General features: G+C 51.7%; 1 protein-coding gene across 9 annotated transcripts in view; it reads left to right on the top strand.

The window, feature by feature from the left end:
* Wnk2 (WNK lysine deficient protein kinase 2) overlaps positions 1-24,796 on the top strand; it is a 109,422-nt gene extending 84,626 nt beyond the window's left edge. Inside the window, exons 20-30 of one of the 9 annotated variants that reach the window (XM_021216045.1) lie at positions 383-1,203; positions 1,481-1,556; positions 4,485-4,573; positions 4,671-5,350; positions 8,312-8,526; positions 9,545-9,715; positions 10,498-10,596; positions 16,665-16,709; positions 18,179-18,417; positions 21,901-22,012; positions 24,594-24,789. In XM_021216045.1, coding sequence (XP_021071704.1) covers positions 383-1,203; positions 1,481-1,556; positions 4,485-4,573; positions 4,671-5,350; positions 8,312-8,526; positions 9,545-9,715; positions 10,498-10,596; positions 16,665-16,709; positions 18,179-18,417; positions 21,901-22,012; positions 24,594-24,619 — 2,573 coding nt within the window. In that variant the 3' untranslated portion in view covers positions 24,620-24,789. Of the gene's footprint in view, positions 1-382; positions 1,204-1,480; positions 1,557-4,484; positions 4,574-4,670; positions 5,351-8,311; positions 8,527-9,544; positions 9,716-10,497; positions 10,597-16,664; positions 16,710-18,178; positions 18,418-21,900; positions 23,498-24,593 lie in introns of those variants that run through there. The other 8 variants (XM_021216044.1, XM_029547273.1, XM_021216046.1 and 5 more) reach the window with 8 other exon arrangements.
* The last annotated feature ends 423 nt before the right edge of the window (positions 24,797-25,219 follow it).

Genomic DNA, 25,219 nt, shown 5'->3' with positions numbered 1-25,219 from the left:
AAACACCAGGCATCTGGTGGATTGGAAGGTTCTGGGTTTCACCTTGTAAATTCATGTTCGAGTTCTGTCCAGCATAGACAGTATAGGCAGATGGGTGGTCGTGCGAAGGCCATGAGTGACAAGTGCTGGAACCAGATGGAGAGAGTGGGATGGTGTGGGATACCATAGGGTACTCTATAGGGACAGAGGTTCATAGGTGAGCGTCATCCCATGAGGCTGATGGCACTGGACATGAGGGGACGGAATGGAAGACAGGAACTTGGCCCCTCGGGGGAACCAAGATAAGTTTGCCGGCGTCTCAAGCAGGTGTTCATTGGTGTCGATAGGGAAGGGCTAGATGAAGAGAATCTGGGCAAATGATGTCAATCCCTTTTTCTTCTAGACCCAGCACCCTATCCAGACCAGCTGTCCTTGACGGACAAACCTAGTTTCCCAGCTGCTCAGCAGCTCCTGAGCCAGGCAGGCTCCAGCAACCCTCCTGGTGGAGCGTCAGCCCCCTTGGCCCCGTCTTCCCCTCCTGTGACTACTGTAATCCCGGCAGCACCAGCCACCAGCACCGTGCCAGAGTCAGCAGCAGGAACTGCCATGCAGGCAGGAGGTCCAGGGACTCATCAAGGACCAGCCAGTGTCCATGAGACCCTCCAACCACTGGCCGAGACACACCCTGCCCAGTGTACTGCCCAGCCCCTTAGTACTGGCCAAGGACCTTGCACCCCAGCTCTGGAAGCCTCTCGCTGCTCCACAGGTCTGGGGGAGCCCATCTCAACCAGGGAGGTCAGCACTCAAGGAGAGCCCCTGCCTGCTTCAGTGCCAGAGCCCAGCCCTCCCACTGGGGCCACACAATCTGTACCGGGTCAGCCACCACCTCCACTGCCCATCACAGTGGGGGCTATCAGTCTGGCAGCTCCCCAGCTCCCCAGTCCCCCCCTGGGACCTACTGCTCCCCCACCACCCCCCTCAGCCTTGGAATCTGATGGGGAAGGGCCACCCCCTAGGGTGGGCTTCGTGGACAACACCATCAAGAGTCTGGATGAGAAACTGCGGACTCTGCTCTACCAGGAGCACGTACCCACCTCCTCAGCCTCGGCTGGGACCCCCATGGAGGCAAGTGATAGAGACTTCACCCTGGAGCCCCTGCGAGGAGACCTTCCCTCAGCCTTGAGTGACAAGACCCCAAGCCTCACCCAGCAGACCCAGCCCTCAGTGAGTAGCTTGATTCATCCCAGTACCTACTCCCCGGCCAAGGCTGGAGGTAGGCAGGCATCCCAGCTAGGCGGGGCCTGACTGGCTGTCTTGGTGACGTGCCCGTGGTGTGTAGCACCAAGCAAATTCAGCTCAGTTGTTCATATGGCAGAGGCAGGGCAGGCCAGAGACAGTTCCAGTCATAGAGGTAACAACAGATCAGTGGTTTAGGATTTAGTTACAGAGATGCTGATAAGCCGAGCGCACCATTCTCCTTTTCTTGTTTTTCTTCTTTCAGTTGGAAAAGTCAGAAACGGCCCCTGCAGGATGGGCCCTGGCCCAGAGGGAACAGGGTGCGTCGTCTCCAGTGACAGGTAACATCTCAAGATCAAAGTGGTGCGGGCCCATGTGCACTCCACTGCAGGTGCCACAGGCCTTCTGGGAACCGGAGCCCTGGTACCCTCATGCTTTCAGGGATGAAATAGCCCATCAAGCTGCAGAAGGGAACTGCTCTCACGATCCAGAGAAAAAGTTCTGTCAGGGGACGTGCAAGCTAAAATAAGGGAGTGGTCAGCCAGGGCCCTGTGAGAACCGTACCTAGGCCCCCAGCTTCCTAATGACTGGGCAGCTAAGGAGAGAGAGAAAGAGAGAGGCCGAGACCCCACTGCTTTCTTCTCTGTGGCCCCAGTAGCTGTGCACCTTGAAGGGAACTCTTACTTTACTTAGGTTCATGGATTTGGTGGGGTATAGGGTTGTAGGCCCACGTCCACTCCGCCAATGTGCGCCACTGCTTGGGGAGGCTGAACTCTAGGGAGTCTGACTGCGCTTATCCCACACCGCTCCCCTGGGGCAGGTGCTGGGCTATAGGGAACCACTGAGGTGCCACTCTGTGGTGGGAAAGTGAAGTCTGTGATGTGGGGAAGCCAGAGCTGGCTGGGGAGTGGGAGTTCCTGACCCTTGGACACCCAGGCACCCACCGCTGGGAGTTGCAAAAGAGCAGAGAATGGAGTGGTAGTGGGGTGGGCTGTGGGCTGGGGAACAAGGGGCGCCCTGGCTTGTCTCACGGGGTGATTCTCCTTGGCCTAGACTTGATGACCGGCCGTTGTGTCTGGGAGCACGCAGAGGCCTTCTGTGGGAGATTAGGCTGCAGCTCTGTAGGCAAAGGCCTTCTTCATGGCTCCCAGGGCAGATCTTGATGAAAAGAGGCAGTTCATGGTTCTAAACAGTTAGCTGTCATGGAGGAAAATGAATGCATAAAACTATACCCCCTTTTTTTGATCCTGAGATTAAATACCTTTTGCAGAGAGGAATGTCTGGGAAGGGAAGCTTATTGGCTAAGCCCTCCAGGCCTTTAGGTACCTCATTGGCATGGAGAACTCTGTTTTGGGCCTTTGTGATCAAAGGTCACATCTCTTTTATGTGAGAAGCAGGGAACGTATTCGAAGTTAGGAGTCTGGCAGGGAGCTGGGAGTCACCTAAGCCTCAGGTGTGTATCCACTGAGTCTCTGGGTCTCGACCTGCTCTACCTTACCAAACTTCCCAGGACGGTCTTATGTCCCACGGTAGGGTGTGTAGCGGTCAGAGGATAACATGCAGCAGTTGTCTCCCTCCTCTGATCATCAGACTCTAGAGTTAAGCTTGGATCATCAGCCTTAGTGGCAAGTACCTTAGCGAACTGAGCTATCTCACCAGCCCTTTTTCTCTTCTGAGAGAGCTGTTGTGTAGCCCAGGCTAGCCTTGCACTTACACTGACCCCTGCCTCAGCCTTCCTAGTTGCTGAGGTCACATGGTTCTTGATTCATTATCAAACATTTGAGGCTTCACCCTAGGAGTCTGAGCTACTGTCTAAGGTGCCAGGGTTCCTTACCAGATTTCATGGGGATCGGCCGGATAAGTGTTATGACCCAGCTGGACCTGGCAAGGGTGACTTCCATGTTGTCCATAGCAGGTCTGAACTGCCTTCGAAGTGAGAGGTGCAGTCCAGCTCTACCTGGTGGACCCAAGGGGCAGCTGTGTTGGTTTCTGGGCTAGTGCTCCAAGAGGTTGGAGGCAGCTCTTCAGGTGACCCTAACCCAGTGCCAGCCTTGAGCTGAGGTTTCCATCCCAGATCTTTTATAAAAAGGCAATGAAGCCTCTGTGTCCTATAAGGGGTGTTACCTGCAATCACAAATCTATCCTCAGTTAGAAGTCATGGTAAGCAATAGAGGGATTGATCCAAAAGGCTGACTGATGATTCAGGTCTAAATGGGTGAACGTTTTTGTTTTTGTTTTTTAAAGACAGGGTTCCTCTGTGTGGCTCTGGCTGTCCTAGAGCTCACTCTGTAGACCAGGCTGGTCTTCAACTTCAAGATCCCCCTGCCTCTGCCTCCCAAGTGCTGGAATTAAAGGCGTGCACCACCACACCTGGCCCCTAACATATGAACTTTATAACAGGCACAGGAATAGACAGAATGCAGTGGTACTGAGGGCCTGTCACTGGAGGAATGCAAAGATGAGGAAGGGGATCGAGGATTGCCTACATGTGGGGGACATGTAATAGAGATGGGATTTGGGTCTCCCCTGGAAATGTGAGGTTCCTATATAGAGTATACAAGGCACACTCGTGTGAGCCCATGTGTCAGTCTGGGGTTTGTCTTGATGTGTGGGGACTCCCTAGTACCCCCTGGAGACTTCATTGGTATCTGTGTTCTCCCCTCCCCCATCCCAGGTAGCATGTGGCCCAATTCTGGCCCTAGCCTGCCTGTGACTTTCCACATTGTGAAAGGGTCTCTCTGCTCAAGAAAACTCATATATGGGATTTTTTTCCTTGGCTCTTCAAAGCAGCCTAGGGAAGCTTGCCAGAAACATAATACCATCCCACTCGGAAAATAGAGTTCTAAGGGAATGATGTGTGTGTGTGTGTGTGTGTGTGTGTGTGTGTGTGTGTGTGTGTGTGTGTCCGGCACTCCTTACCCCCCCCCCCACTAAGTAGGGCTGGGATCTGCTCTATAACATCCTCTGAGAATCCTCCTAAAGCCAGAGGCATCAGGGGAAAGGTTTTGGCCACCAGAGTACAGAGTGTTCAAAATAAGGGAAGTCTACCTGACACGTCTTCCCTTCTCTAGGCTTGTGACTGTCTCCCAGGATGTGATGTCCCCAAGATGCCATCAATAGGGTACCACAGTGCATTCTCAGTCTTCAGAGCCCCGGAATGTCACCCCTCCCTGCCCAGTGGCCGTACTCCCACTGCGTGGGCCTCTGGGCTGTGAGCCACTCCTCACTATTCTCTCTCCAACTTCAGTAATGCAGTTGTGTTCCTACAGCAGAGTCATCTTCCAGCAACACACTGGGCTGTGACAGTGACACAGGGCAGGTGGCCTCGGACTCCCCCACAGCACCCAGTGTCCCCCAGGTAAAGGAGGATCTTAACACACACTTAGCCAGAAGGGGGCAGGGGATGCGAACCTCAGCTGGTTCTCACAGACTCTTCATTTCCATTCCACCCTCAGGATGCCTCTGGTTCTTCCGTTCCCACACACATGGATCCCAAAGATCAGAACAGTCATGTTCCCAGAGAAGCCTTGGCAGCACCCATGCAGAGTGGCCAAGGAACCTTCACAGTGGGCAGCCCAGCCCAGCTGCGTGGCGCCCGGGACTCCGGGTCCCCTCATAAGCGGCCAGGGCAGCAGGACAGCAGTTCTCCGGCCAAAACTGTGGGCCGCTTCTCCGTGGTCAGCACACAGGATGAGTGGACTCTGGCGTCACCTCACAGCCTGCGGTACTCTGCCCCGCCTGACGTCTACCTGGATGAGATCCCCTCTAGTCCTGAGGTGAAGCTAGCAGTGCGGCGGGTACAGACGGCCTCCTCTATCGAGGTTGGCGTTGAAGAACCTGCCTCTAGTGACTCTGGGGATGAACGCCCGAGAAGGAGGACCCAGGTGCAGAAGCAGTCCTCCCTGCCCGGTAGTGGTGGTGTGGCAAGTGACTTTGTGAAGAAGGCCACTGCCTTCCTGCACAGGTCTTCAAGGGCCGGCTCGCTGGGCCCTGAGACACCCAGTAGGGCAGGTGTGAAGGTCCCTACCATCAGCATCACCTCCTTCCACTCCCAGTCATCCTACATCAGCAGTGACAATGACTCGGAGTTTGAGGACGCAGACATAAAGAAGGAACTGCGCAGCCTGCGGGAAAAGTACGTGTGGGAGGGCGTGGCTTGCCTAGCCGGAGTGGGGCTCATCCAGCCAGCACAGGGAGGGGATGGTAGCCTACATGGCTGGGGAGGGCTCGTGCAGCCAGCCTGGACCTAGTTGGGTCTATTGGATGGAGTTTAGATCAAGCTGTGAGGTGTCTACTGGTGGGCTCTAGTCAGGGCGATGGGACAGTGAAGAGGCCAGTTAACTTCTACCCTCCAAGCTGAGGACCCATCTAGGATGTCTTTGCACTGGGCCAACCATGCTCTGCCACCTGCATGACTATTGTCAGCTCTTGAGTACGTGCTGGGATCAGGAGACCTGCACCTTCTTCAGGCTGTCTTTCCTCCCCTCCTTCCTTCCCTATTGATCTGCCCCCGTCTCTTCCTGACTCAGAGTCTATTTCTCTCAGCTGGCCTCTCACCCAGAAAGTACTTGCTCTGTGTCTCTATGATCAGGGATGACTAATGCCCTGAGCTGCCTTTCAGGGTGGGAGAGTACATTTGACAGGCGAGCTTCTGGCGTGTGGCCCATGAGACCCCACCAGTGGCTGCAGCGCAGGGGTTTGCTTCTAAATGAGCTCAGCAGCTACAGGTCCCCTGAGAGAGGAGGGGACACTGAGACTGCAAAGCTTCTGCGAGATTGTGAGTGGGGGGAGGGGGGAGTCAAAGTAGTCCCAAGTAACCAGAGTGGAACTTCCATTGAGGTGAGAAAATGGAGGAGTGGGTACCACTTGAGACCTCCAAACTGATCTGTGCTCTGCATCCTAAAGGAGTCTCGTTTGCTGAGCCCAACAGACCCACAGGCAGGCAGCTGTCCTCTGGAAAGATACTGCTGTCTCTCCCTAAGTTTGCAGTGAGAAAATCATTTCCACTTGGTGTTTACTGATTGCTTTGTGTATGTGTGAATGAATGTACATGTGTGTGTGCACTAGTATGTGTCAGTGTTCATGTTTGCATCCACACCTTTGTTTATGCAAATGAAGAGTTCGGATGGGTCAAGATCAGGCATCTCATCACTTCCCCTCTTAGTTTTAAAACAGAGTATCTCACTGAACCTGGGGTTCACAAATTTGTCTAGACTTTCTGGCCAGGATGCCATAGGTACTCCTGTCTCTTCCTCCCCAATGCTGGAGCTACAGGTGTGCTGTGGTTACAGGTGTGCCGGGATTACAGGTGTGCCAGGATTACAGGTGTGCCAGGATTACAGGTGTGCCAGGATTGCAGGTGTTCCAGAATTAAAGGTGTGCCAGGATTAAAGGTGTGCCAGGATTACAGGTGTGCCAGGTTTACAGGTGTGCCAGGATTACAGGTATGCCAGGTTTACAGGTGTGCCAGGATTACAGGTGTGCCAGGTTAACAGGTGTGCCAGGATTACAGGTGTGCTAGGATTACAGGTATGCCAGGATTACAGCTGTGTCAGGGTTACAGATGTTCCAGGATTACGGGTGTGCCAGGGTTACAGGTGTTCCAGGATTACAGGTGTGCCAGGGTTATAGGTGTTCCAGGATTACAGGTGTGCCAGGGTTACAGGTGTTCCAGGATTACAGGTGTGCCAGGGTTACAGGTGTTCCAGGATTACAGGTGTGCCANGTGTTCCAGGATTACAGGTGTGCCAGGGTTACAGGTGTTCCAGGATTACAGGTGTGCCAGGGTTACAGGTGTTCCAGGATTACAGGTGTGCCAGGATTACAGGTTTGCCAGAATTACAGGTGTGCCAGGATTACAGGTGTGCCAGAATTACAGGTGTTCCAGGATTACAGGTATTCCAGGATTACAGGTGTGCCAGGGCTACAGGTGTGCCAGGGCTACCGGTGTGCCAGGGTTACAGGTGTACTGGGAACCCAAGCTCAGATCCTCATGCTTTCATAGCAGGCATTTTACTCATTAGCTCTTTGATATTTTTAATTTTTTTAACTAAAGAAACTCTTTTTTAAAAATTTAGAGAACAAGTCTTGACACCTCTCCTATAATTCCAGTACTCTGGAGACTGAGCTAAAAGGATTGCTGAAAGCTCAAGGCTAGCCTAGGATGCATAGTGAGCCCCGAGCCATCCAGGAGTACATAGGGAAATCCTGTCTTAAAACAAAAGAGTGGCCACCACTGAAGTTGTAGGCAGGAAGTTAGCACTTGTCTTCTCGTTTTCAACTATGAAAAACACCTGTTTTCCCAACATAAGAGATGGAGGAAATAGGCTGGGGCCGCCATGTCAGGGTGATACCAGGCTCTTAAATACAGTGAAGTTCAGCTTCTACCACACAGGAGGGTAGCAGGAAGATGGTAAGCGAAACCCATAAGGACCTACATTCTTCCCTCCACTGTCCTGGAGACTGCCCTGCCCACACCCTGCCCTATCTGCAGTCTACCTGCCTTCTTACCTGCGCCATAACCCTGACAGTAGCCCTCTGCAGTAGATCTAGTGGAACTGGTTATCAGTCGCACGTCTCACACAGTTGCTAGCCATTCTCTAAGTCATCTTCCCGCTTCCTCGGTTGCCTTTCATGGGGGAAATAATACACTTTGCCCTAATAGGCCCTAACGAACAGAGGTAGACCAGCTATGCACAGTGCAGCACACCTATAATCCCAGCACTTAGAGGGAGAGCCAGAAGAATCATGAGTCCAAGCTCATAGCAAGTCTGGGACCAGCCTTGGGTACAGGAGACCCTGTCTGAGAAAGAGAGACAAAGGTCTTGGTTCCAGGCACCTACTAATTTTCTCTGTGCTGATGCTTAGGGCTTTAAGTGTAAGCGGAAGTGCAGGCATGGAATAATCCGTGCTTCCTTGGCTATTGAGACAATTTAGTGATCATGAATCTGGATGTCTGAAGACTTGACCTGCGTGCTCCCACCTGGCTTAGTGCCGTTGAGAGCCTGCAGACAAGGCAGCATTCCTTGTGCTGGCGCAGCCTAGCCTTTCCCTGAAGGAGAAGCCCACCTGCCCTGCCTCATCTCTTCTGCTCCAGGCACCTGAAGGAAATCTCGGAGCTACAGAGCCAGCAGAAGCAGGAGATCGAAGCCCTGTACCGACGCTTGGGCAAGCCGCTCCCTCCCAACGTGGGGTTCTTCCACACCGCACCCCCTATGGGCCGCAGGAGGAAAACCAGCAAGAGCAAGTTGAAGGCTGGCAAGCTGCTGAACCCCTTGGTGCAACAGCTCAAGGTCGTGGCCTCCAGCACAGGTCTGCTGCTTCTGTGGGAGGGTCGTACCTGGGCTGAGGAGGGATGGTGCCGGGGGACCCTAAGTTAGCCTGAGAGGCTGGCTCTGGGTTGGTGTAATATCTCCAGACCTGGGAGAGTGTGGGACTTTTCTTTTTCCTGGATCTCCTTATACTAGAGCTGGGAGTCTCTGCAAGGCCAGAGAAACCCCAGGCCTCCACTCTAGTGCCAATGGGAAGGCCTGTGTGAGGATAGGGGCTGCATGGAGCCAGGCCTTGGCCCCGTGTGGAAGGAAGGAGCCACTCTTGGACCACATAGCACCTAGGAAGCCCCAGGGCATTCCATCCCTGTTCCTACATGTAGGATACACCCTGGGATGGAAGTCACTGCTTCCTCTGGCCCTATGACTCAGGCACACATTAGCCCCTGCTCGCTGGGTATCAGGTGGCTAGGGAGAGAATGGACTGCTCTCCAGGCCTTGTGATAGTGGTACCCAGTCCCTGGTGCTGCAGAGGCTGGGCACCAGGCAACACCCTTTGCATGACAGGGTTCCCTTGAGGCCCCTAGAGCTGTGGTGCAGGGTGCACTGTGCAGGGGAGGGGGAATCCATGAACCCCAATCTCCAAACATGACAGATGGAAAGCCACTACTGAATGACCTGCAAGCACTCCCTAATTGTGAACCACTTACACACTGCACAAGTGATGTAAACACAGTGCCAATCCCAAAGCTAAGGGGAAGCTCTGCAGTGACATGTGCAAAGGACTTGTCGCTTTGAGCTCACATCCATTACCTGCCACTTAACTTGCACAACATTAGGTCTGGCATGGCACTGGGACTCAGTGAAGGGGGGGGGGAGATACTTTTTTTTGATTGGCTCCAGCACTTCAGACCAGGAGCTTGTCTGTATACTGGTTTTCTACAAGAGATTCAACTTCCCCAAGGTCACCCAGCAGAGAGCAGGAAGTCAACCCAGCCATACCCTTCCCTGCCCAGTGGCGCCTCATGGTGCCTGTCACCTCTTCTCCCCCCCTCGCCCAGGTCATTTGTCTGACTCCAGCAGAGGCCCTCCCACTAAGGACTCTGCCCACGCCAGCACGCCCCCGGGCACCAAGGCAGTTCAGACCCAGCAGCCCTGCTCCGTTCGGGCCTCTCTGTCCACAGACATCTGCTCCGGTTTAGCCAGTGATGGAGGCGGAGCGCGTGGCCAAGGTGATTTCCAGCTTGCCTGTCTCCAAGCATGTGCCAGCCACGTAGGGCCTCAGTGGTGTCCCAGGAGCACGCCTGTGTGTGTAGAGGGGTCCAGAGCTACAGCTAAGGCTGCTAAGCAGCTTTATAAAAACAAACAGAGGAGAAAATTGTAAAGGTGTAGTCTTTGGATACAAAGAATGGAATTGTCCCGCGCCATGTAAGCGGCTCAGAGGCAGGCGATGGGTTGCTAAAGTGGACCTCAGGAAAAGTGGCCATGACCAGGAGGGATCAGCCCGATGAACGGGGAGGGGACGGGGCCCGGCATCTTGCTGTGTCCTGCGATGCCTGTTCCTAGGCCCTGGCTACCCTGCCCTGCCCGCTTCCCACAGCAGAGCCAGACGGTGCTAAACACCGCGTCCTTCCAAAGTCCACGGGACGGCTAGGGGACAAGGGCTCAGCTCTCAGGCTGGGATGTCTGCTCATCACTGCCATGGACGGCAGCGGCTGCTCGATAAGGCGCTTTCCTGTCCTCACCATCTCTGTCCAGAGAAATCATGGTGACCGATAAAGGTGCCCCACCTGCCCCACCCCTCCTCCTCCGGGCCGCTTCTCTTCCGCTGCTCCTACCGTTTGCCTCCTCCCATTCTGTGGTCAGTGGCTTTTGGTGCTTGGGCTGGGCTTAGGTGGAGCCACGGATGTTAAGTTACAAGGCTGGTGTGTGGCTGTTGGTGTGGAGGAGGAATCGCAGCGACCTGTACTTGATGAGTGTCTCTCTGTTCTCTTCCCTCTATATTCATTTGCAGGCTGGACGGTTTACCACCCAACGTCTGAGAGAGGGGCCTATAAGTCTAGTAGCAAGCCTCGTGCTCGATTCCTCAGTGGACCCGTATCTGTGTCCATCTGTCTGTATTTGTTCTTTTGTATTTTCCCACCTCCTAGCCCTTGGTTTCTCCCCTCCCTCCCCCACCCCCACCCCGTCTTCATCACCTCTCATACATTTCATAGGACGCCACTCCAACCCCTAAAAGTCACCTCCTCCATGCAGGAGGTGGACCCCACAAGCCTCTCCCATCGCACACAGTGTCCATAGTCACCCGGCTCCAGACGGCTGTGTGCGTGCTCTTGGCTGCATCTAGGCACCAAAATCATGCGCAACGGCGTACCTACCTCCGCCCCACACATGCCGGCGCATCCCGCACCCCTCCTGTCACCTCATTTATTTTCTTTTCTTCTGTTGGACGTAGTTTTCTTTTCTGTTGCAACTGTGGCCAGTATACATGTCTGCTGTCTCCCAGTTCCAATGACAACAAAAAGACAACCCTAGCCTTCCCCAGAGACCCAGTGTGTCACACATGTACCTGAACTCCCACCACATGCATGTGGCAGACTTACATAGCCCTAATGTCCCTGGGAGGTGTGACTTCTGTGTCGGGCCAAAGCCCAGCACCCAGCTCTGTCTCCACCCTCTCTCCCATTCCCTGCATGTGGAGATGCTAAGGATGTGCTTCAGGGGTGTCGGGGGTGGGGTTATAGATCAGTGGCACAGCACTTGCCTGGCATGCAAAAGAAAGGCCCTGCACTACAAAACAAAGAACTTGCTCCAGCTAGGGCTTCCTGGTCCTCAAACCCATCCTACAGGGAGGGCTAGTCCCCTCTGCCATGTCTCCCTACTACTCTCTGCTAACTCCAACTCAAAACAGAAGAGTGGTTACCTTCCCCGTTCCACGTAGCTCTTGCATTGGAACCTACATCCTGCCTGGTCCCTGTCCTCTCCCCTCCTAGCTGGAGCACCCTGCTCCACAGTCTTCAGCTAACCTGTGTGACATCAGGGATGGAGCCAGTGAGGCAGCTCCTCCAACTTCCGCCAGACTCAAACCCAGTGCCAGTCTCCCTCACAGGCCCTGGGGCTTGTTTCTAATGCCCAGGAGAGTCCAGCTGCTGGGACAGACTCACCCTGGTGCCCTTTGTTTTTAACCCTCATAATGATTGGCAGATCAATCCAAAGCTGTGGAGCTTTTGGGTTTTTTGTTTTTTTAATAGAGGGGGAAAAAAAAGGAGCTTTTTGACAATTGGCTTGGAGATGCTGTTCTGGGGCACATGACTTTTTGCTTGTACAATAAAGATACATTGTGCTTGTGGGGGTCCAGAGACCAAGTCTGTGGTGGGGACTATTGCCATTCCTCACTCCTTGCATCCAAGGCACACAGTGGGCCATCCTTCTCCAGGTGGATGGGTCAAGGGCATATGGCTCTATGCAAGTACCAGGGGCTTCTTGGCGTCTTCTCCTCTGTTCAGTAGTCTGCTCATTTGTGGCACAGTGACATCTAGCTTGCAGTGCGTCTCTCTAACTTCTGATCAGTTGTTGAGTTGATGATGAGAAGGACTGCGAGAACTTCCCCCTGCCAGCCTCATTGGTCCCTGCTTGCCTGAGGCCTCTCCTGCTGTGCATTGTGGGCATACAACTCACATGAGGATGGTCCCCAGGTGTGACAGTACCTGGAGTTCTGGGTACATCCTGTGCCCAGGGCAGAGCACATGGTAATTTGTCACAGTGATTACAGTCATGGCTCTGAGAGCCGCTTTTGTGTCTCAGGTCATGTTTTTAAATGGTGTTCATGGTTTTTCTGTGAGTTATTGGCCTGAGAAAAAATATATATGCACATACATACATACATACATACATACATACACATACATACATTGAGGAGAGGGGACCAGAAGGAAGGAACATCTGAGCAGGTCTGGCCAGGTAGTTTCAGGTGTAGTGCTGCCCACAGTGGTTTGCTGGTTCACAGCCTGGCCTACCAAACCACGTTGGATTGCCTCAGCATTCTATGGCCCCTACATGTTTTCAAGGGGCCACCAGGCAAAGCCCAGAGTCCTGTGCTAGCTCACTCTATAGAAACAAAGACCCCAAAAAGGCCCTTTTATCCCACATGCTGCTGGCCTCTGAGTTTTAGGGATCCAGACCTCTCACTAAGCTGTCCATTTGTCTGTGTGATGGTTTCTGGGTAACCTGTAGAGTGTCCTCAAGAGGAGATGTGAGTCCTGTGAGGATTGAGCCTGGAGTGTGGGGGACAGCAGCGCTCCCTGAGCATGGGAAAGACGAGTGGTGGAAAGAGGGAGCCTGGCCAAGAGCCCGAGAGGAAAGAGGGACTTTGGGGGCAGAGTTGCAGGCAGTGGCTAAGCCACTCAGACTACGCCAACCTCTGTGAAGCTGCATGATTGGGGATGACCGTCATCAACCTAGAGGGCATCGATTCACAGCTTTAGAGTGTGATGTCCCAGCTTCCTAGAGACAGGAGGCTCTAGGAACACAAAATAGTCTCTAAACTTTGAGTACAGAAATATCTGGGCTTCATGGAAGCCCAGAGAAAGAAAAAGAGCCCCAAAGGGCAGGTTGAGCTCCGGTCACTGGGTAAGCTGGAGGACTTGTCTCTGGTGGAGCCAGGCAGAGCAATAGAGGGCTCCCAAGGCAGATTTGAACCCGAGACAAGGGGCAGGTGGAGACAAGCCATGAATAGAGAGACCTTGTCTTAGTCAGTGTTCTACTGCTGTGAAGAGACACCGTGACCACAAAAGTTCTTATAAAATAAAACATTTGCTTAGAGTTTCAGAGTTTTCCTCAAGGCAGGGAGCATAGCGGCACACAGGCAGACACAGGCAGGAGAAGTAGCTGAGAGTTCTATATCTGGATCTGCAGGCAGCAGCAAGAGGAGACACTGGACCTGACTTGGGCTTTTTTTTCCCCCCCTCTTCTTTTTAAAATTATTTATTTATTATATATACAGTGTTCTGCCTGCATGTAGGCAAGAAGAGGGCACCAGACCTCATTATAGATGGTTATGAGCCACCACGTGGTTGCTGGGATTTGAACTCAAAATCTCTGGAAGAGCAGACAGTGTTCTTAACCACTGAGCAATCTCTCCAGCCTTCCCCCCGCCAATCAATCAATCAATCTATCTATCTATCTATCTATCTATCTATCTATCTATCTATCTGGCTTGTGCTTTTGAATCCCCAAAGCCTATTATCTGTGACACATTTCCTCCAACAAGGCCACACCTACTCCAACAAGGCCACACCTACTCCAACAAGACCACACCTACTCCAACAAGGCTACTCCCTGATGACTAAGCATTCAAACATAGGAGCCTACAGAGACCATTCTTATTCAGACCACCACAAGCCTCCAGGGAGTGTGAATCCTAAATCAGTTCCCTTCTCCCAGTCTGGGCAGGGTCCTGGCAGACCCCATGACTCACTTGCTTGTCAATGTCTGTGAAACCCCAAGGCCACGCTTGGGCTTCTGTAGTTGAGAAACCATGGGTACAGCCTACTTCTCTTGTGTCTGACCCATGCTCAGGCAGGCATGGTCACCTTGCATTTCTTGCTGTGGCTTAAGAAACATGAGGTTTCATGATGTATCATTTGCCTTGAGTCTGGTTCAGGGACCCTCTTAAACCCTCCACCCTCTTCCTCTTTGGATTGTTCTCATCTCTTACTGGTGATAAGAGAGAATCTAGTGAGGTCCCTAACAGGGCACAAGGCGGACCAACTGCAATGACACTCCATAGCCTAGGCTTACCACTGAGGTCTGTGAATGCAGACATGTTAGCTCCAGGCTCTGTAAGACCCCGTGATGTGCATCTCAAAGCCAACTGAGCTATCTTGCACTGAACCAAGGCATCCTGTTTCTGAGCTGATCCTTCCTGGATAGTTTTTAGTTCTTTTCTCTGCTTGAGAATAAGATTGTCCCTTATAGAAACAGCTCTGGGAGATTTTTGCCTTTGACATCAGGGTATGGTGGAGGTGGGGGGCTAGTGATCTGTAGTTAGAACTGGCCTGTGGGAGGTTGGGATGGGGCTAAGCCATCTGGGCTGGCTATAGGGGATGCTAGGCAGGAGCTATTTGGCACCAGGAGAGCTGACTCCCTGAGGAGGCCTGTTCTTGTGAACCTCATCAATATTTGAGATGCAGAGAACAGATGTGAGGATTTGCTCCAGGCTGCAGCCACTCTTAAGTATCTGACGTAGTCTTCCACTCTGAGCTTCACATCGCCATGCTTGAGAAGTCCTTGTTGCCAGCCAGGCTCCTGGGGTGGTGGCTATAGACTGTGGGGAAGATGTGCTGTCCACCCACCAGTGGTGCATAACCATCTCATTTTGCAGATACCTTACCTCACTGCAGGGACACAAGTAGGGTATCTAAGGGAACCAGGATGGGACTTGTTGAAACCATCCTGCCTCTGGCTGGCTTGATAACTCACCTAGTGCTGTCCTGAGTAGCAGGAGCCCACAGTACCTATCCTGGCACAGTGGAGGTGGGGGCTGACTTTGTTCATGAGATGCCCCAGGCAGAGATGGTGTCCGTAGAGGACTGAGGGCCGTGTAGGAATATGGAGGACTATTGGCATGGTACTGGATACTCCCCTGAGACTCTGCATCAATACAGAGAGCAGTGTGGCCTTACCGTTGGCACAGAATGACAAACACGACTGATTTGTCTAGAGCCTGGTGCTGTATACCCTGGTCATCTGGGACCAGTCCAGGAGGATGCGAGCTAATGACCATGATCACCTGAGTCTTGTGACAGCCACGGCCAGTCCATAGGCAGAACTGAGTCACGAATCCACAGCCCCTTTTCCTCCAAAAGTGGACTGAGATTCCCTCCCTGCAACACAAGTTACCTCCCCAGTCCCTCCTCTCTATCTTCCTTCTTTCTATTTGCAAATTGAATTATCTGAAAAAAACACCTCATTTTCCCCCACCGTAGCCTTAGAGACCATATAGAATAAATTCAAAAGTCCATTGCGGCTGTACTTCAGGTTCAGTGCACACATCTCGGGCTTCATGACCTCTGGCCAAGGGGTGGCCAGCACTTAAGCCCTATCCCCCAGGGTAAGAGTACCAGCCCTTCTAGAAAAGTTGTAAGTGTTCTGATTTCCCAAACCTCTAGACTGGCTGACTTGTGAGCCAGTGCCATGTGTGTGAGACCCCTCCCTTCCTGGGGGCAATGTTTAGGACTGGGGGATCTAAGGGCTGGAGTACAGACCTGCTATGCTAATATGGCTTTGCCAAGTGACCTTGGGGAAGTCTGAGCTCTTCCTTGCCAGTTATAGCTCCTAGAGTAAGCCATAGGTTAAGACAGAATGGCAGCACCTACTCTAGCCCACGCTGGCCCTGGGCTCCTAGGTTTCTCCATTCCTCTAGACACTGTATGTTGTCCACCTGACCCTAGATGGGCTCAGGGCAGTGGGGCTAGGATTGCTTAGTGGTGGTCCAATAAAGATGTTTCTCATTCCCCTGGGGAAAGTGAATCAATAGAAAAGAGGCACAGTGTCTCCTAAATCCATATCAACTCCAAGACAAATTCTAATATCCCTGCTAGGTGCCCCTATCTGATGTGGTCCAAGGCAGCCATCTGGGATCCAGAATTGGCCTCAGACCTGCAAAACAATGTATCTTTTTGCACTTGGAAAACCTCTGGTGGCTTTGATGGCCAGCCCAGGCTGAGCCTGGCTCCATTCAGGGACCCCGTGGCTGTCTTTCAGTGGGTTCCCCTGCCTCAACCTGTGGGGCTCCTAAAGGCCTGGTGTTTGAAACCCAAGTAGTGTGATTTGCAACTTTTTTTTTGTTGTTTGGTTGTTTGGTCTTCTGTTTTTGTTTTTTTTTTCTTTTTTTCCTTTCTCTTTTTCTATAATATGCTTTTAGAGACAAAACACTTCCCCCCTGAAGCTTGGAGGCTCGCCCTGGCACCTCTGCCTCCTCAGCGAAGCCCATGAGAAGCCTGCACACGAACTCTGGGGATGTCACCCCGTTCTCCCAGGCCAGGCTGGCCTCCCTCTCCGACTGCTGCCTGTGTCTGTCCCCCTGCACACTGATGACTTTTGCTTACATGTGGTAGCGTGATCGGTGTGTGCTGTTCTGCCTAACCCTGTGGTCTTGTGTCCTTTGTTCTTCCCTTACAGGGTCAGCCCTGAAGCGTCTCTGCCTAGGCAAAGAACACAGCAGTAGTAATTATCTGGGTTTTTTTTTTTAAACCTCCTTTGTCCCCTCTCATCGCATGGGCTTTGTCGTGGCTAGCGCGCATCAGGGCCTCCCACGAAAGTGTGGCCTGCTTTGCCCCTGACCCACAGGGCTCTCTGCTTTGCTTCTGCCTGTCTGGATAACTGCTCCCTCCCAGCTCCTCTTTGTGTCTCCATGGCTCCTACAATTTGTGCTATCTTGCCAGTCACCTCTTATTAGGCCTGTCCTTCTCCACAATGTCCATATATTGCCATTTATTAATTGGGTCCTTTTCCAAAACCTTAGGCGTCAGTGTTTCTTTGAAGTGCTAATGATGAATGCTTCCCCGAGGAGGGATACCAAGACCCCTCATACACACACCCTTTGCTCTCCCTTGTCTGTTTATTTATAATTTTCCCACCCCTGTTGTTTTTTTGTTTGTTTGTTTGTTCTTTTCTGGCTGAAAACCTCATATAGCGATAGCTGTCTGTTGAGTCTCATCACTAACGTGTAGTCCTTCATCTGTACCCTTCCCATCACTGGCCACTAAAGCTCACTACATTTTGGAACAGCTTGTTTGAAGAGATGGTCATTAGCTGTTTAGGGTTTTTTTTTTTTTTTTTTTTTTTTGATGGTTTTTGAGGGGTGTATAAACATTTTAAATTGGCTTATTCAAAATTGCTAGGTGGGATTATGTGCATTGGGAAAGAAGGAGGGGAGGGGCTATTCAACAAGTCCTGTGTTGGCCATAAAACAGTCTCTCAGTGAAGCAGCCAAGCTCTGGGGTGGATACCAGTTCCCAGCTCCCTGCCTCCCAGTATCACCTAGCAATGGCTTAGAGGGTGTGAAGCCTGCCCAAGGGACTCTGGGTATGGTATCTTTCATTACCACCTTCCCAAATGCTCTGATAAGAAAAGGCACCATTTCCTCGTCTAGAGTTCCAAACTGCTAAGCAATCGAAAGGCACAAGGACACAATGAGCAGTCTGTCTGTCCAGGGCGTGCCAGCAGGCTAGTTCATCTACTGAGCATTCTGAAAAGTAGGCCTGGGAACCTGACCCTGTCCCTGGGATGCCAGTGCCCATGTGTGTCAGGCTGTGCCCACGTGTCTGGCTATGGATAGCCTGAGCTACCCATGCTCTCACATGTGAATCTAATGGGACATGCGGTGGTGGGCCTAGGGTAGACTTAACGGAGACTGCCAACTGTTCAGGGTCCTCTTCCCCGGCCTAGCTTAAAAAAATAAGTATCGCCTGCCTGGCACAGCCCCATCACCCATAGCCTACAGGGTGCCCCATGGTATCTAACACCTGGTAGCAAAGCCCTCTGATGCAGACCGCCTCTTGAAGCAAGGTGTTGCTTGGCCAGAGTAGGCCGTTGATTGTCCCAGCCATCGTGTGAGAATGACTGCGGCCAGCCTGTCAATGGTGCTAGGTGAGTGCGTGGCGTCACCAATCCTGGCCTATATGACTCCCCAGGGTCTTCCACCAGCAGCCTGGCCCCAGGCCCTGAGCCAGGTCCCCAGCCCACCCTGCACGTCCAGGCGCAGGTGAACAACAGCAACAACAAGAAAGGCACCTTCACGGATGACCTGCACAAGCTGGTGGACGAGTGGACAACGAAGACCGTGGGGGCAGCGCAAGTGAAGCCCACGCTCAACCAGCTGAAGCAGACACAGAAGCTGCATGACATGGAGGCCGCTGGAGAGGCTCGGGCTGTGAGTGAGAACGGGCACTGGCTCTACTGGGGGGGATATGGTAGTATAGGCATGGTGGCTGGGGCCAGGAGCCATGGTCAGATTCCTGGATGCCAGATGGCAAATTCTGCTAAATGCTTTGCTTCCAAGGTCAGGGTCCATCTTGTCCAAAAGAATTAGGCCTTTGCCCCTGTGATGATTAGGAGGTAAGAGTGACTTCCTGTGATCTTTGTGACCAGCAGGGGACAGGTTCAGTCTGTGACTCTAGAACTCAGGTACACCTGAATCCCTGAGCTAGATAGCCCAAAGTCTGTCTACATCCTCAGCGTAGACAAACACACCTCCATCTGCATTATGTCCACCTCCAGGCTGTAAAGGACAGATGTACCTCATTCCTAAGTGGTAGCTGCATCCAAGTGGGGCCAGTGTGGGGCAGGGCAAATAGCCCACCCTTGCAGGTGTTGGCACATAATAAGATTTTGGCAGAGCTAGCTGTAGGAGTGTCCCCACTTTTTCCAGCTTTCTAGAGGAATGTGTGGAAGATTGGTGTCATTTCTACTTTCAATGATTTGTGAATTCATGGGTGAATCCAGCTGGGCTGAAGGATCATGTGGATGTTGTTTTCTGGGTGGAAAACATTCTTCTGTGAACTTGTGCTTTGAAACTATTCGAACACACACGGAGTTAGAGGTCTGCAGTGATTATCGTGTGCCTGAGCCTGCACTGTAGGAGTTGCTGGAGGAACTCAGCACACATCTATCCTTCTCTTGGAGAAGGCTTGCCTTAGGAGTCCTCTTTCTTTTCCAGTTCTAACACCATTTTGGTGTTCTATCTTATCTTGACAGTTTTGTTAAAATTTGTTTCCCTTTTAATTGCTACCTTGACCCTAAATTCTCCCAGACTTTCAACTCAGTTACCATGTAACTTTCAAATCAGTTACACTTGGAGCAGTGTGCTAGATCCCTGCTATGTGTCATTTCTGTATTGATGATTTCTGACTCCCCAGTTCTCTCTGTGTGTCTGTCCTTCCTTCCCTTCCTGCCTTTTGTCCTTATCTCTTAAGGCTTTGTTAATTTTGTTGGCCATTTTAAGAAACTATGTTACCTTTGATGGTATTCTTTGTTGTGTATCTCATTCATTTCTAACTTACTGTTTCTCTAGCAGTAGTTCTCTTGGCAGAGTGTTTATAAGGATGCTTGGTTGGCTTCCCAGCACTAGAATAAGAAAGAAAACCTTCTTAAGCTGGCTAGGCCAGTGATTCTAGCATTTCAAATTCTTGCAGATGACCCAAGTTAAGCCCCCAGCACTAACATCTAGAAGCTCACAATAGCTTATAACTCTAGCTCCAGAGTATCCAGGGCCCTCTTCTGGCTCTCCTAGACACCTGCACAGATGCACATACATATAGACACACACATACATACACACAAATAAAAGTTTAAAAAAGTTTACAGTTCTCTGCCAAACTTTCCAATGCTGTATCTTATTTACATCGCATCTTCTGGTGGTTTTCTGTTCTTTTCCCCTCTACTTCACTCCTTAGTTCCTTGTATTGCCTTGTGAGATTTTAACATTGTGTGAAGGACATTGGAATGAAAAACCATTTGCAAAAATAATTTGAGATCTATTTTGATCTCAATTTGAGATTTTTTTTTTATTGTCTTGACTTGCCTTTGATTTGTTTTTAACAAGGATCTTCTATAAAGTGCCCAGTCAGGATTGACTTAGCTTTTTGTTACTGATTTGTGGGAGTCTGTAATATCTGTTTTGTCTTATGTTACTCATATGCACCTTATCCTGCCACCGTGTGTGTGTGTGTGTGTGTGTGTGTGTGTGTGTGTGTGTGTGTGTGGTGTACTGTGAGTATTAGCCTGCTTGTGTGTGAAAATGTATATGGAGGCCAAATATCAACATGTAGTGCTTTCTCCATCTCTCCCCACCTTACCTTTTTGGAGACACGGTCTCTTTCTCTGAGTGGGGTGCTCACCAATTAGCTAGACTATGTGGCCAGTGAGCTACAGGAATGCACCTGTCTCTGCCCCTCCCCACACTAGTGCCACACACCAGGCTGGAGGTGCTAAGAGTCTGAACTCTGGTCCTCATGTTTGTGCACAGGGGCTGTTACAGACCCTTTTTTACTTTCTTAGAGTTGAGTGTAAATTTGCTTGTTTGCTTGTTTTTTCTATTTTAGCAATTGTATGCACACCTATGTGTAGCAGTTCACCGTCGTTGCCTTATTCCAGCTTTGTTAAGCTTATTGTTTAGAGGGATAGAACATCCACTATTGAAATTCAAGATTTCCTCAGTTTTTCTGGGTCCTGAAGTGTTTGCAGGTTTTAGGTAACCCACTGGAGTGTCTCTTGGCAGTGGGTTAAGTCTGTCAATGAACTGGATAGATTTATCATATTGCCAGTCTTAAGTGTTCCTGTGAACTTGGCATCTGTTTCTTTACATCTCTGTAGGGTGTTAATATCACTCATTAAATTCATCCTAAGGTGGTTAATGATTGGGAGTACTGTTGTTATAAACTGCACAGCCCTGAAAATTTCATCCCCAGTTGTATGTTTCTAGTTCATGGAAATGTGACTGACTCTGGGTATCTAGAAACCTATGGTCCTGCTAAATTTGCTTGTTCGGGCATTCCTGTGGGTTTCTGAGACATAAGCTTGTCATTTGCAGATACGCAGTTTTCTTTCCTTGTCTTATCTTGGCTGGGTCCCCTTTGTTGTATTGACCAGAAGCATGAGGAAGCCTTGGGGGAAGACCTCGGTAGGTGTGGCTTCTGGCTCCATAGAGACCTTCACTGCTGAGCATGCCTTCTGTAAAAGGGTTGTGGGTTTGGGGAGTGTCCATCCTGCTTTGTATGGTGAACACCAGCTTGTTCTATGTAGTCTGTATGTTTGTGGTGCTGAGGAGAGAAGCCAGGGCCTCATCTGTGTTAGGCAAGTGCTTGCCAGGGAACCCCACGATACCCTTCTTGTGGGGCTTATCCTGGAGTGAGGAAGACTTGAAGCCCACTGGACTGTGATGTTCAGTCTTTTATAGTAACTGTCTTCAGTTTTCCAAGTGTTTTGTTTAGGATGCTGTAGGCTGCCAGTTCTTGATCTCTCTTGCTCTAGTCATATCCAGTTCTGTCTTTTAAAGTTCTGCTTCTGGAATCTATCAACTCCTTCCCTTGCCTCTAAGGTCAAAGTGCCTGAGAAACCAGAGGGCTGCCCCAGGGTTCCTGCCTCCCAGACCATTGTAGTTGCATCATGTTCTGAGACCACCAAACCAGATGCCATGGTATCAGCTGGGTGGAAATGTGTAGGTCACTCCTTTACCCTCCTACACCCTGCAAGTTCTGCTCCAAACTTACTCTGGCTGGTAGACAGCTGGAGCTAAGCCTCTGTGTAGTGAACAGGGGAAAGGGACAACCATTTCCCACACAAATGCTTGGACTACACAAGGAGACCGACTGACTACAGCCTTCTGTGCCTTCCTCTTCGTCTCTGTGTCTCATAGACATCTGTGCCTCGAGCAGCAGTGGGGACATCGTGTCTGGCCCCGGCCCCCGGCCCTCTGTCCACCACAGCCACTCCTGGAGCCACCCCAGCCCTGCCTGTGCCCATACCAGGTACTGTCCACTCCAGCCTCTCAGGCCCTCCATGTGCGCTACCTCTGTGTCAGTATGGAGGCCTGCTCCCTCTTCCTGTGTCCTGGGGACCCTGGGTGGCCTCAGAGAACCCAGAGGGGTCTTGGGGCAGTCAGAGCCCCACTCAGGTCCCTGTGTTCCCAGTGTTTCTACGGCCACCTGTTATCAGCACACCAGGTCCCCGGCTGCACATCACGTAGCCTCCTGCCCCGCCCCTGGCCAAATGGAACACTCTGAAGCGTGTGGAAGAACCCAGTTGTGTTTTGGCCTCCTCATGGCTCCTCCACATGGGCACAAGGCACAGAGCCCCAGCCCAGGGGGCGTGAGAGGGTGGCAAGACACTTTCCCTGCTGCCTCAGACCCCGTCATTCTTAGGTTCCTGCAGTCTACACAGGCAGCCCTCACACCCACGGCCTGCCCTTATTAGAGGATTAGAACCTCACCACCCCTGCAGCAGCTCAGTGCCTTGAATCCCAGCTTTTCTGTTTCCAGGATGGAAATACGTGTTTTAAAAGGCCATTCATCCGCAAAAGCGGATTCCATTACAGTTGACATGCGTGTTGCTGTCTCCACTGTGTTCTGTTGTAGAGGTGGGATTGGGGGTACAGATATGACGCTGATAGCTTGTTAGAGTATAAACGCCTTCTTAAACAGAAACAAAGGGAATGCTGAGAATGTGACCTGCAAATGCTGGGTAGGTCCGGCTCAGCCCGTGATAGAGTGAGGTCACCCTGGGTGTCTTCAGTAACAGAGCCACCACGAGGTCCACCTGGAGTTGTCCTCCCTGTGAGGAGTGTCACCAGCTTTGTTGAGCCGTGAGGATCCTGCCAGGCGAATGCCCTGATAGCCAGCAGGCTGTTGTAAGCACCATGCAAACAAACATGACCTTCCAGCTCAGGGGTCCCACTCACTCTCTTCCTCTTTTCCATGGTTTTCACAGAGGCCTGTGCTCTGCCCACCCCACCCTGCAAATTCCTCTCCAGGCCATCCTCAGGCCAGCCTACTGAGGGGCGGAGCATTTCTGGAGGGTTCCATGACACTTGTCCTGGGGGGGTTTCGGGGAGATGAAAACTCCCTGACCCCCTCTGGGTGAATATTTTCTGCCTCCAGTTGGAGGGTGGGCTGCCTGGGGTGACCCCCGCTGTGAACTGTACAGATCAGATGTACCCATGAGAACCAGCTAGATTATATTGGTTTAAATACACTACTCCATCAATTCAGTCAGAATTGAATTTCCAGGGGACTGCAGAGGCTTCTACCTGGCCGCAATGCTGCAATAAGAGATTTATGTTCTCTGTGTCTTAGTCTGAACACCACACACTCAGTAAAGCGGAGCCTACGTCATCTCACTCCTCTTGTGCCCAAGTCCTTTCCTCCAGTGATAATGCTAGTGGCATGGGATCCCCAAGAGTCTGTATGTGTGAAGGAGAAAAATAAACGTTTGCTTGAAAACACTGTGAAATGGCAGCTTTTGTTCTTGCCCCCTACTTACATCAAAGCCAAGTTGACTGGCCTTGTAGAAGATAGTTCTGGGCGGCCCAAGTGGGCCTGGCCTGGCCTCTGCTTGCAGCCACTAGCCATGTGTCCTGTACCCCAGAGGACAGGACTCAGGAAGCTGGGAGACGAGAGGCAAGCCTCTGCTGGGGTTGCTGGTCGCTCAGCACTGGTACGGCTGGGGGTGGCCCAGACCCACTGTCACCAGACTGTTAGCTGTAGCCTGGCATTGCGGCCTCCTCTGCAGTCTGTTGGCTGGTCTGCAAGCCTATGTCAGCAGGCATTGCTTTCAGAAGTGCAGGTAGAAAGGGCGAACCTCGCAGAAGGCAGCCTGCATTTCCAATGCCATCAGAGCTGGCACTGGGTCCTAGAAAACCCAGGCTGTATGAGTCATAGGAACTCCTGCCCCCCTCCCCCATGGCTGGTGGGGCTTCTCTTTCAGGCTCTTTGAGTAGAGTTGAGCAGGGGCCAGCCTAGCTCGTATGAGAGGCACTGGCCTTCCTGAGAAGCCAGGGCAATATGAAAGATGCTGGTTTAGGGAGAGGACTTGTCCTGTGGTAGTTCAGCAAACCTTGGGGACTGCCTTATATGTGTGCACTGTAGACCTGGTCCAGACAACACGAGACCCTTCCTGCTAGAGGTGCTGTCTCAAGATACAGCACCGGGCTTGCTGCTTCTGTTCACACCCTTATCTTGGCACTGGTGCTAAGCAGAAGCAGAAATTGAGTGTCACTGTTTTCTCCCAAGGCTCCAAGGCCAGCTTAATCCAGAATGGTCCAGTGGGACAGGGGTGAGGCCTTGTCTCTCTGGGTTTATGTGGTCATCACTGAGTGTCAGGCTGTTCTGAGAAGATATCCAGGCGGCAGTCAGCCCAGCTCTGTGCAGAGAACTGAGCTGTCTATACAGTGCACAGCCACCTCCTGGCATGACTCTGAACTTACCCGTCTTCCTATGCTTTAGAAGCCAGGTGCCCAGGCAGGGCTGTGTGCACAGGCACCAGGGCCCAGCCTTAGGTGAGAGGCCAGTGCCTCAGAGGTCTGTAGTGAGCTGTGGCCATTTTGTTTTCTAGATCCTGAGAGTGAAAAGCCCGACTGAGCCGGCCCCTACGCCAGGCCCACACTGCATCGTCCAGGAGAAGAAACGGCAGACCCCAGGGCAGCCACTCCTCTAGTCCATTCACGCTGTTTTGTAACCACTTTCTAACCATTTTTTTATTCACAATTGGAAACACAAATGTAATGCAAGAATAAAACATATTTTGGGGGAGACAGGCCTTTGGTATTTCAAACTTCCTCCTTCCCAGTGGTCCTCTGGGCAAGCAGGAGGTAGACGCGAAGAGTTGGAGAGGGATCCGTCCGCTCATTCTCTGCAAACCCCTGGAGGCTCCTCACACAGTGCCCCTTCTCAGACACAGCTTGCACAGCTCCATGTCACCTGGTCTTTTTTTCTGGCCCAAGGAGACCAAGTCATCTGCCCCCATCAAAGGGAGAGCATCATGGAGTTCTGAGAGTGAGCCTCCTTTCCAGAACCTGTGGATGCCATCAGGAAAGAAACCAGCCAACATGGGATCTGAAATCCTCTCAGGGTGGAGGACAGGACCACCAGAGCTACTCTTCCCCACATGGAGTATGTCAAAAGTTCACATATAAAGGAAACCAGGCAGGGAAGATGACTCAGTAAAATGCTTGACCAGAG

The sequence above is a fragment of the Mus pahari genome, chromosome 16 (assembly GCF_900095145.1).
Source record: "Mus pahari chromosome 16, PAHARI_EIJ_v1.1, whole genome shotgun sequence".
Taxonomy (NCBI): Eukaryota; Metazoa; Chordata; class Mammalia; order Rodentia; family Muridae; genus Mus; species Mus pahari.
This window is presented reverse-complemented; position numbering and strand designations above follow the sequence as displayed.